Raw genomic sequence first — 15838 nt, forward strand, 5'->3', positions numbered from 1 at the left:
TAGATGATTAGCTGCTTCTGAATAAATCCTCTCTACCCTTTGTAGGTGTACTTCAGCCCTTTTGAAAGTCATGTTCAACAGAGATACCACACATCCTGGCTGTGTTTGCCCTTTTAGTTCTTTCTGTCCGTGGTAATGGGCTAGAAGATAATGAGCAGGGTCTGTAGCTAACACCCTCTGGCTTTTCTTGTGAGGAAAAATGAACTCTTCCTCACCCCCTCTTAAAAATACAAGACTAAAATTTTTTTTTTTAGGTACCCTAAGTTTCTGTAAGCTTTGCCTTGCTAGTCTTTGTTCAACCCAAATCGCCCTTGCAATTGGGAATAGCGATGTGTTTACTGACCACAGTTTAGATGAGTTGTGAGGTTTTTGCCTAAAATCTGAAAACACACACAACTGCTGTGATTTTTCCAATATACTATGTCCTGATGTGTCCTATCAAAGGGTTTTGTATCTCTGATATACTTGATACCATGCTATGCAAGTTGGCTTAGCAGGAGCTTTTTGCATAGAAATGAGTTGAAAATGCATTTGTATCAATTTTCATGCATGTGTTTTAGATTATACAGACGGATTCTGAAAGTCCAAGAAAAGTATCGTCCAGTGTGTTGCTCCCAGCTGCAGACACACATGGAGCCTGCTCACAGATTGTTTCAGGGAAACACAACAATGGTAACTTCATGGTGGACTAAATGTTTGTCTGTAAGCGTTTATAGGCTAAAGTGAACTTTTATCAGTGTCTGTCTGAGGAATGCTGTTATGATGTGGGTGTGCCCTATAGCAATTAAGTGCTTAGTATTTGTTAATTAACGCCAGTTATCATGGCGCTTGCTGGCCAGTTTGTAAAGGAAGTTGTCTTGTTTGCATTATGTGTGTTCTTTGGATGTGTTTGTATTTTTTTCAATTCATGTTCTTGTTGCATAGTGATGAAAGTATATGTGGTTTAGGACTGACATTTAAACATTCTTGGCTGATAATGCAGCAGAAGAAAACTGTGATCTGGCTATGCATTTTTTTTTTCCTAGCTTAATTTTTGATAGCTTTCTGTTGTGCTTTGCGTAGGAGCTAAAATGTGACTAAAAGTTCAGGTTTTGTTGCTAAGGGTTTCTGCCTGTAGTTTGTGACACTGCCTCTTGAGCATCTTGAGCATAGGATGGCAGGGAAGTTTTGCTGTTGGGGTAGAACTCTATTCTGAAGGATTTCTCCTTTAACAAATGGTATGTCAATCCTGCTTGTAGTATAGTACAATAGGATAGCTGAAGAAGCTAATCCAGTTTTCGTTTAGTAAGCTGGAAGCAAAGCTTTACAAGCTCCTGGGAGCTTGTAAGTCTACTTGTTGAATACTGGTCATGGAAGTCTGCTCTGTATGATTCTACTAAGACAAGCTTAAAATCAGTGTGAAAAGGGGGTCAAAGGTGATTACGGTAATCTTTCTAAGGTATTTCCATACTGCTAGACCACCAAGTTTACCAGAAATCAAATACTGTTTGTTTTTTGATATTTTTTTTTTTTAAATACAAAAATTTCGCTGTGGAGCCGTTCTTAGTAACATTTCATATACTTCTTTCATGAGAGGACTCAAACTGTAAGATGACTAAGGCAGAGAATTTGAGAAATATAGATGGGCCAATAGATTGTGTGGGTTTGGAAATGATTTAATGTTGGACAGAAATTAAAAAAAAAAAAAGTATTTGGAACAATGCTATAAGTGGAGATTACAACCAAACAACATTTGTTTATTTTGTTTCCTTGCAAGCTAAACCAGAACAATCTGTTGAGAACTAGCTTGATTTTACATCACTGATGACACGTGTATGAGGTTTCTGTGTCTGCATCCATGCTTTCTCTGTCCCGTCAATGGAAAGGAAAATAATCCTCAACATTAAACACTTGTAGGATAATCACAGTCATAGTGCTGTTAAACTGTTTTATGGTCATTCATTACAGCAGACCAGCTTTGGCTTTTGAAATAATCCTTTTAGAAAGCAGGATTCAGTGCCTCAAAAGGACTAAATATTTTGATCTTGTTCTGTTAAAAAGCATAACCTTATTGCTTTGCATGAATTGTCCTAGTTCTGTGATTATTATTTTTTAAATCCAAGGTGCACAATGGGAAGTATGCATTGTCCATTTCTTGTATGCTAATACAAATGCTGTATGATGAGGTAAATTGAATAGTAGGTGTCATACTCTCAGTGAAATAATGCTTGCAACTAATACGTAGTTGTAGAAACTACTTGTTGAACGAAGTAAAAGTTAAATGAAATAACACTTCTCAAAACATTTTTTACCTCTAGGCTTTTTGGAGAAACCCAACAATTCCCAGGTAAGTATTTGTTTGTGTCAGACTAACTACTTGTTCTACTCATTAAATAGTATGTAGTTACTTTTAATTTGTTTTTTTTATCATTGGATTATGTCTTTCATAGCTGAAGACTCCTGAATCCGTTGTGGAAATGAATGAAACATCTCCTAAAAGGCAGCAGAAATCAGGTAATGTTCACTTCATGTGGTTCTGGGTTTAGCTTCATAATCTTTCTGGATAGGAGTATTTAATAAAGCATATGACTTACTTGTTTTGCAGATCTATTGGAGGAATTTGGTTTAGGAGATGCAGAGGATATTGAAGGTATTCATAACAGTCTTTGTAGTGTTCTTTTATGGACAGACACATTTAACTTGCAAATTTTTTCCTGATATTAAATTAATGGTTTTAGCCAGGTGTTCTGGGAGCAGAAGGTCTACTGAAATATGCCTCTATGCATGTGTGTGCTCCCTCCTCTAGTCTGCCATTCAATACTGTAAATACCCTTCCATGTTGTAGGCTTCCTCCACCATACTTGCTGTCATCTCCCGTTTTCAGGCAGTCCTCAAGTTTGCTTTCCTTCCAATTTCTCAAAAAAACCCTTCCTGATATTCCTGGTTCTCTGAGCATGTGCTGTGGCTGATTCCAGGCTAGGGATCTGGAAGCTAAGCTGTCCAGGAGCTGCAGGTGAGACAGAAAGGGTAATTATTGCACTCATGCTGTAGCTGCACTTAGCAGGAATTATTACTTGCCTGGCTTTTCTCTGTGTCTGGCAGTTGTTTTGAAACATGTAGCAAATACATTCCTCTGAGGCCTCCCCCTCTTGTTTCATGGAAACTGACCGGCAGGTTCAGAGGGGAAGGAAGTGGAGAAGAGAGACAACGTGGGAGGAAATGACAGTGTCAGCGTTTTGTTAGGAATTCTCTTTTCTTTGGAAACAAGGCTAAAAGTAAAGCAGCTAGCTGGTTGAGAGGATATATGACCATAATAGTTATTTAGTTTCTTCTAACATTTATCGATTTGCATATTTGTTAATGAGATGAGAAACAATTCCCCATTCAGGTTTTAGAGTTTCTAGAATCAGTTATTGAAAATATAAACCAGAGAGAGGTGAACAGATATGTAGGCAAGTAAAGTAGGTAACCAGAAATAATTTTTTAAATTACTGTAACTTCTAAGTATGGAATACAAATAGTTTCAAGTTCTTTGGCATCCTTGTTTTAGGGGGAAAAAAAAAAGTAACATTGTTCTTTTGACAATAATAGAAATTAAACTTCTCTTTAGGAAAAATATCTCTCTCTTTCTCCTCTCGCCCTTCTCTCTCTCATGTATTCACAATGGTAAGCAACAACAGGTCCTCTTTTGCCCTTTATTTTGCAGTGATAGTGTTTTTGTAACATGCATAGAGGATTATTAAAAGTTGTTCAGCTAAAACATGAATTTTGGTTTTGTCTGTATTACACAGTAATGTGAAATGTAGCCCCATAGTGAACCAGTATGTTAGAAAATTACAAATGCAGAAAGGAAAGACTGCCTTTCCATAGCACAAATATTTCTAATTCTAAAAGGGTTGAATGCCACCCTTCACAAGTTTATTTCGTAAATCTGGAAAACAGATACAGTATCTTGCATAATTAAATGTTGAATGAGGGATTAAATTTCCCATTCTATTTACTTTTTTACTGACTCATAGTAATAACTTCTTAAAATCTATTTTTGGGTCAAAATTAAGTAGTGATGTTCTCATGTTTTCTGTACAGAAGAGTAGCTGCTTTGCACTGTAATCTGCAAAAAGTCATTATGTAAGACAATTTATGAGGAGGGAAATCTCAGAAGAGAGAGGAGAGGTAAAGGCTAGTTGGAAAGAACACTAAAAGTCATCTGCTAGCTAGAGAACAGGCAGAGTAAAAGGTGGGGGATTTGCATCTTTTGTATGCACAGGGATTTCTGTGTATTTATATGTTAGGCACGAAGCCAGATTCATCTAACCCCACTGCAGGTATCCGTTAATAAAAATATAAGCTAGTAATAAATGATTGTCAAAAATACTGGAATTTAATTTACTTTGTGAATTTTTGATATACACTTTTTTAAATGACGGGCTCTTCAGAAGCTTCAGGGTAGGGTTCTACCAGTGTTCTAACTAAAAATTTCTCCCTGTGCTAAAAGTAAAGAAGTCTTGACAATGAGGAGTCATCCCTCTTTCACAACGTTGACAGAAGACAATAATACAGAAAATAGACTCATGAATTACTGCTCCAAGAAGAGAAGACATTTTACTTGCAACAACTAATGGGAGAAGTCCTTATCTTTTTTTTTTTAGTTTGTTTTTGAATTATTTTTCCAGTGGCTTAGAGATTATAACATGAGAACTGGAGTTTTGCAGATGGAAGAACATTGTTGCCTTTCATCTTTCCTGCCTTTTTCCTTGTTCTGTGCCCATCGTACAGAAATTTCAAGATTGATTAAACCCTGTGGAAAAGAAATCTTATGGGCTCCAAAGATCCTAAAATCTTATCTAAAGACTAAGACTTCAGACTCAAATAGCGCTGCTGAAAACTTTACTGTTGACCATGACGGGCAAGACTGAACAGGAGTTCAGGTTGCTTTTGATTATAGCAGTATGGCACCTAATTTTCAAGTGTCTGGACTCTGAAACAGAATCCAAAACATTAAGACACCTACATACTCTGAACAGAGAATGTGAATTGCATGTTTAGAAGGCCAGTACAAAACTGTGGGTGCTGACAGGTCTGCTTTTGTCCAGCTTTCAGATACAGTTGACCAGAAAAGCTTGTTCAGTCCGTGTTGTGCAGTATTCTTCGGGAAAGGTGTCACAGCACTCCTGCATCCACAAAATACTTAGTCTATCTTTTAAGCAAAATTGTGCTTTCTCTTTAGGAGCTCACAAATTTGAGGGGATGTGTTATTTCGTGTTAGAATTTTTCTCACAAATATGACTCAAGATGCACTCTAGGTGTAAATAAGTAGTATGAAGTCATGCTGGTTATAAAAATACTTGTTTTTCACTGTAGGTGAGTACTCAGGATCTACCTTTCATATGTCGTCATCATCTGAAAAAGAAAACATCAAGGATGCCATTGAAAACTATGGGATGCGGGTATGTAAAACCAAGTATTTTGAATTAGAGTCTGAATTGGTAAATTGTATTATACACTAAGGTAAAGAAAACTTACCAGTCAGTGAATAATGCTGAAGGGAGAGTCCTGTAGATGAAGGTTGTGTTATAGCTTGACGTAAAGTTAGATACAATTTTCTTCTGGTGGGGTGAGATCCTTGTCACTATGTTGGATACTTGCTGTTATACTGATTTGTTTACAGCTGGTTTGCTTAAATTTTGACCAGTGTTTTTCTTTTTGTGCGGTGCTGAGAAACAGTGCAGTCAAATGCTTTTTTTTTTTCCCTATGCAAAATGCACATTCAAGTAAAGAGGGAGATTTGTCTATAATCTGCCGATGTGTTTGATTAAACGCATCCAGTCATCCCCTTTGTAAGAGAAAGGTCAAACAAAAAACCTTGAAATTTGGTGACCTTCCTGATGCTTTCCCTGCCTCTGCAAAATATACCCTTGTTTGGCCATGTTAATAAGTGTTTGAAAAGGGATTTTTTTTCAGAGGGCATTCTAGAGGGGAATAAGGCAGGCATCCTGTTTATGTTGGGCATACAGGGCTGGATAAAGGGATCTGGAGTCTTCTGTAACACCTCAGGCAAGTTATTTCCACTGCACACCCAGGCACTGTGAAAGAGCGACATGCTTAATTTTAACAGGCAGGGCACAGAACGTAAGCCTATTGGAAGGTGGTAGTAGTTGGGCAATGAACCTGGAAATGGAGAGGCTGAGACAGATGATGGCTGGCTGAGGTGCTCCTTCCCTGTTCTGAAAGGAGGAATTTTTGCAGAGGGAGAAAAGGGCCTGGCTAACAAGAAAAGAGAGCGAGGAGTTGGACAGTATTAGCCCATTGGGATACTAAGGCTGCAGGCCCTGTTTAGAAGGGACCACGAGCTAAGGAGGCATGTGGGGCGGGAGCATGTTGGGAGGAGTTTGGCACATAACAGGAGCAGTCAGAACTGTTGAGGAACAGAGCATGGGGTCAGGGACGTGAGGAGACTGGATGGGGTTGAGGCATGGTATGTTTTTCATACAAGCTTGGGTTCCTGATTTTTGGGATAAGGGAAGGGATAGACAGGTTTCCCTAATAAATGCTTTTCTTTGGAGCTTGGAATGTAATTTAGTATTTCTGAGTCTTGGGTGAAGAAATAGTCCTAACTTAGCCAATTCTCCTTGTGGTGGATAGTAAAAGCTTGTCATGTTCATTCACATTGTATTAGCTCAGATGGCAGGCGACTGTAAATGCCAGACAGAGAATGATGGAGGAAGGAGAGTAGGAAAATGTAGGCAGTTGTAATGAAAAATGGTATTAAAGCAATAGAACGTGAAAAAATAAATTGCTTTGTGACAAACGCCACCAGTTACAGAAAGCAGGCAGGCTAAAAGGTAAAAGCAACCTTAGTGTCCAGACAAATCTAATCCAAGAAAAACTGTTGTCTCTAAAGGAAGTCCTTCTAATTTTAAGAAAATGATGATTCAGTGATCCTTTAATTTGGTATCCCTTGATTTTTATTGTAAACAATTGCTTTCAAAATGTCTTATTTCTATTATTTCTGCTATATGATAGGATGAGTTTGCAACAGAAATTACCTAGATTAACTGTAACTTCCTTTTTCTTGGTAATCTTTCTGTCTGTACCTGTTTACTTAAGGATAAATATATTTTAGAAACTACCAACTTGATAGAAAAAACAGCACATGAAAATCAGACTGACAAAGCAGAAATTTCACATCAGGAAGCCCTAGCAGAAAATGAGGAATCGCACAGTGCTGACAAGCAGTTAAGTCCAAAACCTTGGGAAGAAAGATATGAAAGAATGTGGGTTGAAAATGAGAAAAGGGAATTGAAAACAAATTTCAAAAACATTACAGCAGAGCTGAAACAGCTGTTTGGTGAAATTAATGAAACTGGGAAAACTACTTCTCTTGTGGAAGAAATGTCAGCAGATGGCTTCAGTGAAGAATTGAAGAGTTCTCATGTTGTTTCATCCCATGCGACAGAAGCAAGTAATAAGCTAGAAAGTAAAGGTGAATTTGGAGGTATTAAACTTACGCTAGTTGGAAAAGAACCCAAAATGGAAATTGTAATTCCTAGTCTTGGTGTCCTTTCTGATCAAAATAACTTAAATGCAAATGTGGAAGATACCTGGAGTACAGATGAAGAAGATAGCACAAAGGATACAGATAATGCAAAGATACCTCTAGCAAAAGGAGAGGAAAAAAAAATGCCTATTATGGAAATGGAAGAGAATGAAAATGAAAGTAGTAGAAATGTAGAGGGAAATCCTGAATACTCCCTGAGACGTAGCTTAAAAGCAAGTATTTTGGATGACGTTTCTAATATTCTTCCTAAAATAAGACCTCTTTCTACAAGTGATGAAAATGCACTTCTTGTAACAGAAAGGAAACTTGGAAAAGACTCTGGATTTAATGATGATGTTCCCAGGGACTGCCTTATTGACAATAATAAAATAGGAGAATCGGAAATTGACAGTCTTTTTGCAAATGCTCAGCAATCGTGTGGCATGCTGAAAGGGAATCTTGATGAAGAACTAAAACAAGATATGGAAAGATTTAAAAGTAAGGTAGGAATGCTGCAGATAGTATTCCTGGCTTTGGAGAAAGAGAAGGTACAGCTGCAAAAAGAGGTAGAAGTTCACCTGCTACTCCTTATTCTTTAGTCTTTCTCCATATCAATGGTCCTGTTCACTTTAGCTATTCATCATTAAGGGAAGATGCTTTGTGCAAATTGGTTTTTGTTTTAATGGAAATACATATGAATAAATAGACCAGTGGAGAGTTGTCCTTTTCCCCATTATGTAATTAGAAGGTTTTTGGAAATCACAGAATGCATTATTGTTCCAGTTTAACAATAGGTGGCACTCAGTTCCAGTGTAAGTAGTTATCACTTCATTGCCATAAAAAGAAATGCACACAATTACATCAGTTCTGATTCTGAATCAAAGAATGAAAATAGCTTCTGAACAGGGTCTTGACTAATCTATTCATTTGCTGTGATTTCTGCATGGTGTGTCTTCATTGCCCTTCAATAAAATTCCTGTTTGCTGTGAAACCATTTCTGCTTGTGGGTTTGGGATCTCTTCCCCCGCCCCATATTAAGGAAACAATAGCCCAGCACACTTCCACTTGACTTTTTTCTGTGTTTTTACAACCAACATTGTGCAGCCCTTCTAACTCTTTGTCCATCAGTAATGCTTTCACTTTTTTGTTGTTCATGTTTTAAGATACACTATTGTTTTTTTTCCAAGGGCTGTGTTTTTGTTATATCTTTAATCATGAGTGAATTCAAAGTACTTTCAATGACTTGATACACTTTGTAGTGTAATTTTGTGAAAATGCTTCTCTATATGAATTAATTTTTTTTTTTTTTTAATTTTACATGATTTCAGAGGTAAACCCTGAATTATTCAGTCTTGGATATGGCATTTCTCTCTTCTAGAAATACTGAGAAATATATGAAACTTAACTTTCTTTTTGTAGGTTGAGAAGGAAAAAAGCAAACAAAGATGTTTCAAAACAGAGGCGGAGACAAAACAGGAAGATCTTGATAAATTAAATACACCGGCAAGCAATGTTACTAATCAGCAAATGAAACAAAAGCTTACTCTAAGGAAGAATGACTGTTTGAAAATGGAGAATGAAAATACTATGGAAAAAAAAGACAAAAATAATTTTTCATCTGAGGAGAGATCAAAATTGATTAAAATGCCGATGAAAGGGTAAACTAAGGAAATAATTTCTAATTCTTATTTGTAGTACTACTTAAGTATCTTTTAGGTTTTCTAATATTGTAGTAGTTGAAGTAGTTTCCTCAATGCTGAAAGCCATACTGAGTAGTCCACTGCTTCTCAAACATTTATGAAAAAAAAAAATTTTTTAGAAAAAACTAAGCTCATAATGGAGGTTCAAATTTATTTCCTGCTTTAAAAAAAGAAAAAAAAAAAGAAAAAAAAAGAGAAACCAAATTCCTGTGGATTTCCTTGTCAATACTGAGGCAAAACGTGTCTTCAAAACCAGAGTTGAAGACTAGAAAAAACATTTATTTTCGTAGGAGATGGCCATCCAGAAAAGAAAAGTAGGAACTTGCAGTTTACTTTGCTTTCTCCCTTTTCTAGGTGATTTTAGTAATCTCCATGCAGTTGGTGTTCTCATTAAGTTCAGATGCCCTTTGTCAGGAAAAGGGAGAAGATATTACCAAACCAATTTCAAAAGTTTGAAGAAGGCACAGATATTTTTATGTAACCCTAAGCAGGAGTTTTTTCCTGTCTGTCCTTCAGAGGAATCTCTGCTCTAGATACTTCCTCTAATGGGGACATTATGTATGTTCCAGCTTACAGAGCTCAGATTCCATGTTTCACCCTTATTCCTAGGGGAAGGTTTTTTAAATACTTGGGTATCTTCCATGATCTTTGGAGTCAAGTCTGTGTTTTATCATCTCAGTTGTTTCTGGACATCATCTTAAGTATGTCTGTTTCATAGAAATATTTTATGTAAAGCTACCTCAATTGGTGATTTTGATTTTTTTTTTCCTTCCTTTCTGTTTAACGTAGTAAATTTGCCCTGAATGCCAAAGTTGCAAAGAAAAATAAAAGACGTACTTCAAAGCAGAAGGCTAATCAGCAGATGAGCTCTTCCAGTGGGAATAATTTTCAAGTACTGGATGATAGCACTTTCAGTGAAACATCTCAGGATGAAGGAAGGTACTGAATATAAGGAATGTTATAAATAAAACTTACTTAATGGTAAAAATTGACCTGAAAGCTAAAGGTAAGTTTTGTAAACCTGATGTGTACAATGATTCTTTTTCTTTCATGTGACAACACTACCTGATGGCCTTTGTGTTCAAAAACTCTTCCATTTTGCTTAGAGTGCTTTGAACAGACTAGCCAAGTTAATGATAAGGTCAGGTGTGCACAAATTCTGAACTACCTGAGTGTTTGCACGTGCGTAAATATTTTATATTTTTAAATATTTTATATTTTTAAAAAGTGAGAGGAAAGACTTATTAAAGAGCAAAATTACTCTTTCACTGCAGGCATCTCAGTTTTTTCTGCCTTCTTTTTTTCCCAGCTGTGTCCCCTCCCAACTTCTTGCCCACCCGGAACTTACTTGTGTGGGAGGCAAAGTGAGAAACAGAAGGTGTTGACACTGTACAAGCACTGTTCAGCAACAGCTAAAACATTGGTGTGTTATCAACACTGTTTTGGTCAGAAAACTAACACACAGCACTGTGTGGGCTGCTATGAAGAAAATTAACTCCATCCTAGCCAGACCCAGTACACTAGAGAATCCAAAATTATGGTTCTTTGACCTGTAAGAGAAGGATTCTCAATATTGAAGAGAGCTAAACCTCTAGTATTAAACAGGGAATGCACATAACTGTATATCTGCATATCTGTAGCTGTAAGGTTCGTATCATTTTGAGAGGAACAGTTGTTTCAACTATTTGCTTAATACCTTGTGGAAAAAATAGCCTTCCAATAGACATAATGGTACACAATTTTTTTTCAGTCTTCAACTACATCTAACAAAATTCTTATATTAAATTTTAGTTTAATTCAGTTCTGAAATTAAGTTTTCAGAGCAACTGTAGATATTGTTTATAATGCAATATAAGCATTCCCGTACTGAAATATATTTCTGTTTTCCAGACCTGCAGGAAAAACAGGGAGTGAACAGAACAAGGTACTGTAAAATTAGTTTCTTGATAAATAGTTTATATCAGCTTTTAATCACTTAGATGGGAACAGCATTTATGTAGTGATCAACCAGATGCACAAATTGCTGCTAGTATGCAATTTTATCATATTTGAGCCAAATCTATGAGCTGTGAATGAGAGAATGAATCATTCATGCATTTGTAATGATCTATAATACTATATAGTTCTATACAGAAAATATTGTATTGTTCGTAGGTCAGCATACAAATGGATGTAACTGATGACCTTGATTTAAGTCACTCATCTGACACAACTTCAGAGGATGTCGAATTACCAACTTCAACCTACAAAGAGGCTATGTTGCTGTTAGAACAGCTTAGTGTGGATCATACGGGTATGTTTTCAAGTGGCTTTGTCTTCAGCTTTTGCAAGTTCCTCTTTTAAAACATGATTTCTTTATATGCACTGCTAGGTATTTTAGTTTTATATTTTGATCTAATATTTCTTCTGATTAGAGATCCCCCTCAAAAGATGGGTAATTATCTCACCTAACCTTAGATGTCTGACTGTATTGTCAGCAAACATGCCTTACTTTATCGTTGGTTTTCTGTCTAATCAGAGCTGGAGAAGCAGGTTAGATCAACTGTCATAAGATGCTTGCATATATACACATAGCATTATATAAACATAAGCGTCACTTACTATGTTTATTAAACTATGCTAAAATTCCATTAGGCAAGGGTTAGCCTTGGCTAAAGGCCAAACTCCAACCCAGCTGCTCTCTCACTGCCCCTCCTCAACAGGACAAAAGAGGATAAAAAAGCTTGAGTACAGAGGATCAATATAAAGGCAGGGCTATCATTTACCAGTTACTGTCACAGGCAAAACAGACTCTACTTCAGGGAACTTAACTTAATTTGTTAGCAATTAAAATAGATTTGGATAGTGAGAAACAAAGACAAAAAAATTGAAAGAACACCACCCCCTTCTGAAGGTCAATATAATTCCTTCACTCCTGACTCCCCTACCCCTCCCCAGGCAGCGCAGGGAGGCTGGGATCTGCAGTCAGGACATAGCAGTTTCCCTCTGCCACTCCTTCTTCCTCACACTTTCCCCCTGCTCCAGTGTGAGTCCTTCTATGGGCTGCAGTCCTTCAGGGAAAATCTGATTCAGATTGGGCTCTCCACTGGCCGCAGGTCCTTCAGGAAATATCCACCTCCTCTGGCATGGGGTCCTCCACAGCGCTCCATTGTAGATATCTGCTCCAGCATGGTCCTCTCCAGGGGCCGCAGGGAAATACCTGTGCCACCATGGTGACTTCATGGGCTGCAGGGGAATCTCTGCTCTGGCACCTGGAGCACCTTCTCCCCCTCCTTCTTCACTGACCTGGGTGTTCACAGGTCTGTTTTTCGCATTCTTTTCCCCTTCTCCTCTGCCTGTGTGGCATTTTTGCCCTTTCCTAAATACATTTTCCCTGAGGTACTGAGGTACCACCAGCATGGCTGAGGGGCTTAGCTGTGCCCTGCAGTGGGTCTGTTGGAACTGTGTCCGGCACGGGGCAGCCCCTGGCCTCGTCTCACAGAGACCTCCCCACTATCTGCAGTCTTCCCACTACCAAAACTGTGCCACCTATACCCAATACAGTAAAGTATTAAATAATTTATACCTTGGAAAGTATTTGTGCATATGTGCAGCTTTGCATCTTTTCTATCTCTAAATAGGTTCTGCTATTTTGTTGAAAATTCAAAACATACTTCTTGAATATGAACAGATAATAGAACGTGAAAAAAATCGATATACAGCTATCTGGAGAGAAGTAAGGAAATTGGAAAGTGAAAAGGAGGAGTCACAATTAATAGCAGAAGAGACTCAAGATTTGAAATCCATATTGGCTCACCAAGAAGTGGAATGGAAAAGTGATATCCAAAGCCTTAAGTATGTAAGCTTGTGTTCTGATAATGTGTTATCCTGTCAGTGTTCATGTTCCAGAAGATGCTGATGGTACAGGCAATAGGATGAGAAGTTTCTCATCCTAGAAACTTCCCTAGAAGTTTCTCAAGCTGAGGGAACTGAGAAAGTTTGGGTTTTTTGAATCCCATGGGCAAGTTATGTTAAAAAGGACATAATGTCAGGGGGGGGGAAATGCCTGGATATTAGCTCCGTGTAAAATCTTCTGGATGTTGTTTTAACTTTTTTTTAATAGCAAGAGAAGAGAACAAGAGTGTACGTATGGGGAAAATGAGATTTGTAAGAGATTTATGAGATACGTATTTTTTCAATTTTGTCTATGCAGCTTCTATTGGTATATAATATTAGGAATTCTGGTAACTCCACAGAATGCAACTCAGAAGAGAGCTTAGAGCATTTGTGTGCTTGCTTGTCAAATTTGGGATTGCCCCTTTCCCCATACTCCTGAGCTAGACCTGGATGGTGTGAGGTTTTTAATCACTGTTAACATCACTTCAGACAGGAGTGGCCAGCAGGCACCATATGAAATTCAGCAAAGATGAATGCCAAGCCCTGCACTTGGGAAGGAAGATCCCCTTGTGATGATGTACCACGGGATGGCCTGGCCGGGGAGCTTGCGGAGGCGGCCCTGGCTGTCTTGGCAGAGAGCAGGGTCAACACGAGCCAGCATGAGCTGGCAGCTGAGAAGGCCAATGGCACCCTGGGCTGTATGAAGAGCAGCAGAGCCAGGAGATTGATGGGAGTGATTGTCCGCCCCTACTTAGCACTTGCTGAACTGTGTCTAGAGCACTGGGTCCAAATTTTGGCCTCCCAGTACAAGAGAGAGCTTAACCAGTATGTGTGAGTTCAACAGAGAGCTACCAAGCTGGTCAGGGAACAGGAGCGCCAGCCCTGTGAGCAGAAGCTGAGGGAACTGAGCTTCGAGGAGTTGTGCCTCCCAGTATGTGGAAGAGGATTATGAGGAAGACAAAGTCAGTCACAATCTGGCCTGGATTTTAGTCCAACCATTTTTCAAAATTCTCAAATATATATCGTTTACAAAGAATTAAGATTTTCGTTGTACATAAATTCTCAAAGCAATGTTAACTTTACACTTATAAAAGCTATACTTTTTGTGGAATTACACTAAAAATTATATGCAAAGCTTTTTCCTTGCAGTATAAACTATTCAAATACAAATGTTACTGTCAATCTTTCAAATAATTTATTAGTGGTTGCTGATACTTGTTTTGCAGAATTTCTAAAGCAGATTTTCAATTGGCAGCTCTTTCCTTATGTTAATACTTGATTTTTTTCTTGTTGACCATTGCAAGGATATCAGAAAAAATACTCAAAATAATTATCAAACTTAAAACTGCTTTCTTGTTTGGGTACCATGGACACCCCATGGACCTTTTTTTACCATGTTGGTGCTTATTGCTGATTATAAAGATAGTAAAGATGTTGACACTCCCTAAAGCTTTCATTATAAATTAGCTTCAAAATTAAATTGCTATTGTTTCTCCCAGATGTAGATCCATTGAGGTTTAAAATTATTTTGAATCATATTAAGCTTAAACCCTATGCATTTTTAAATCTATTTTTGACCACTGACCTCATTCTTGAGTAAACAGAAACTGCTTGCTCTTCCTGTCGTCAGCAGTTCTTTAGACTTACAGAAGGCTTGCTAAAAAATTGTTGGGTCTGTCATACATAAGTGGTGTGCTGCTTGCAATCACTGAATCTGTAGTCAATGCTCAGCAAATCAAGAAAATGTATATTAATCATAGTAAATGTTTATGATGCTTTGATCTGATACGACAACGAACTCCTTTTGAATGAAGTTTCTGTAACATGAAGATGATTTTTTTAAGAATTATAGAAATGTGCATACTACTGTATATTTACCTATGTAAACTTACTTACAAATAAGTGATAAATCACTCAATGGTTTATTTCCATATCTTGTATAACTGATACCATGGATAATGGAATGAAGTTAGACTTCTTTAAAAAGTTAAAAATTACAGTAAAAGTATAAAATCTGAAAAGATTTAACATTTTATGGCTTAAGTTGTCTCTGCAAGTTCTGAATGTGGAGTATCTACTTTTTGTATCGGTGCTTAGTTTCTCAACTATTCTGTTAAATTCCAGATTTACTTTGAAACAAGAAGAGGAAAAGAGGCTCAGAGTAGAAACGCTATATGAGAAAACAAGAGAAAAACTTAGAAGGAAAGATGATCAATATTGTAAAGAGATAGAGGAGAAACAGCAGCTTGAGTTACACTCAAGGAATTTAGAAATGGAGTTAATAACGCTGAGAAAGCTCTTGAAACAGGTATATTAAATAGTGAGTTAAACACTTGTCTTATTTTTTGCTTCTTTTTAACTGACATTGTGTTACAGTATGCCTTAAGAAGGAGGTATGTTGTTCATGGAAGAAACATTGGATAACTATTGCAAATTTTGAGGACAGTTGAGAACAGTTGGTTCACAAGTAGACTGTTCTGGGGTTTTTTTTTTTGGTGGTTTGGTGTTTTTTTTTTCCTTTGCAAGTTCATTATTTCTTTTCTCCTTTTTCAAAATTTAGGTTTCATTTGTATTTCAGGCAAAGCCTGACTTTGAGTTATTTTTCTAAATTACTACAAAACATTCTGTATTTCTTCTTAATTTTTCTGAAGAAAATTAAAATTTATTATTTATAGATGGATTATCATACCTATGGGGAAGCAAAAATATTTGAAAGAAAACAAAGGAGAATGGGAAAATATTGCTA

At 37.2% G+C, this 15838-nt stretch overlaps 1 protein-coding gene across 10 annotated transcripts in view; it reads left to right on the forward strand.

Moving 5' to 3' along the window:
• The window catches only part of ANKRD26 (ankyrin repeat domain containing 26), a 59491-nt gene that overhangs the window by 19844 nt on the left and 23809 nt on the right, over window positions 1-15838 (forward strand). For 9 of the 10 annotated variants that reach the window (XM_075147054.1, XM_075147072.1, XM_075147064.1 and 6 more), the window contains 12 exons: window positions 561-672; window positions 2298-2326; window positions 2430-2493; window positions 2585-2629; window positions 5341-5426; window positions 7087-8082; window positions 8936-9174; window positions 10006-10155; window positions 11107-11140; window positions 11371-11509; window positions 12837-13050; window positions 15217-15400. In XM_075147054.1, coding sequence (XP_075003155.1) covers window positions 561-672; window positions 2298-2326; window positions 2430-2493; window positions 2585-2629; window positions 5341-5426; window positions 7087-8082; window positions 8936-9174; window positions 10006-10155; window positions 11107-11140; window positions 11371-11509; window positions 12837-13050; window positions 15217-15400 — 2292 coding nt within the window. The remainder of the gene's footprint in view (window positions 1-560; window positions 673-2297; window positions 2327-2429; window positions 2494-2584; window positions 2630-5340; window positions 5427-7086; window positions 8083-8935; window positions 9175-10005; window positions 10156-11106; window positions 11141-11370; window positions 11510-12836; window positions 13051-15216; window positions 15401-15838) is intronic. The other variant, XM_075147099.1, reaches the window with a different exon arrangement.

This window comes from Calonectris borealis, chromosome 1 (genome assembly GCF_964195595.1).
Source record: "Calonectris borealis chromosome 1, bCalBor7.hap1.2, whole genome shotgun sequence".
NCBI classification, from domain to species: domain Eukaryota; kingdom Metazoa; phylum Chordata; class Aves; order Procellariiformes; family Procellariidae; genus Calonectris; species Calonectris borealis.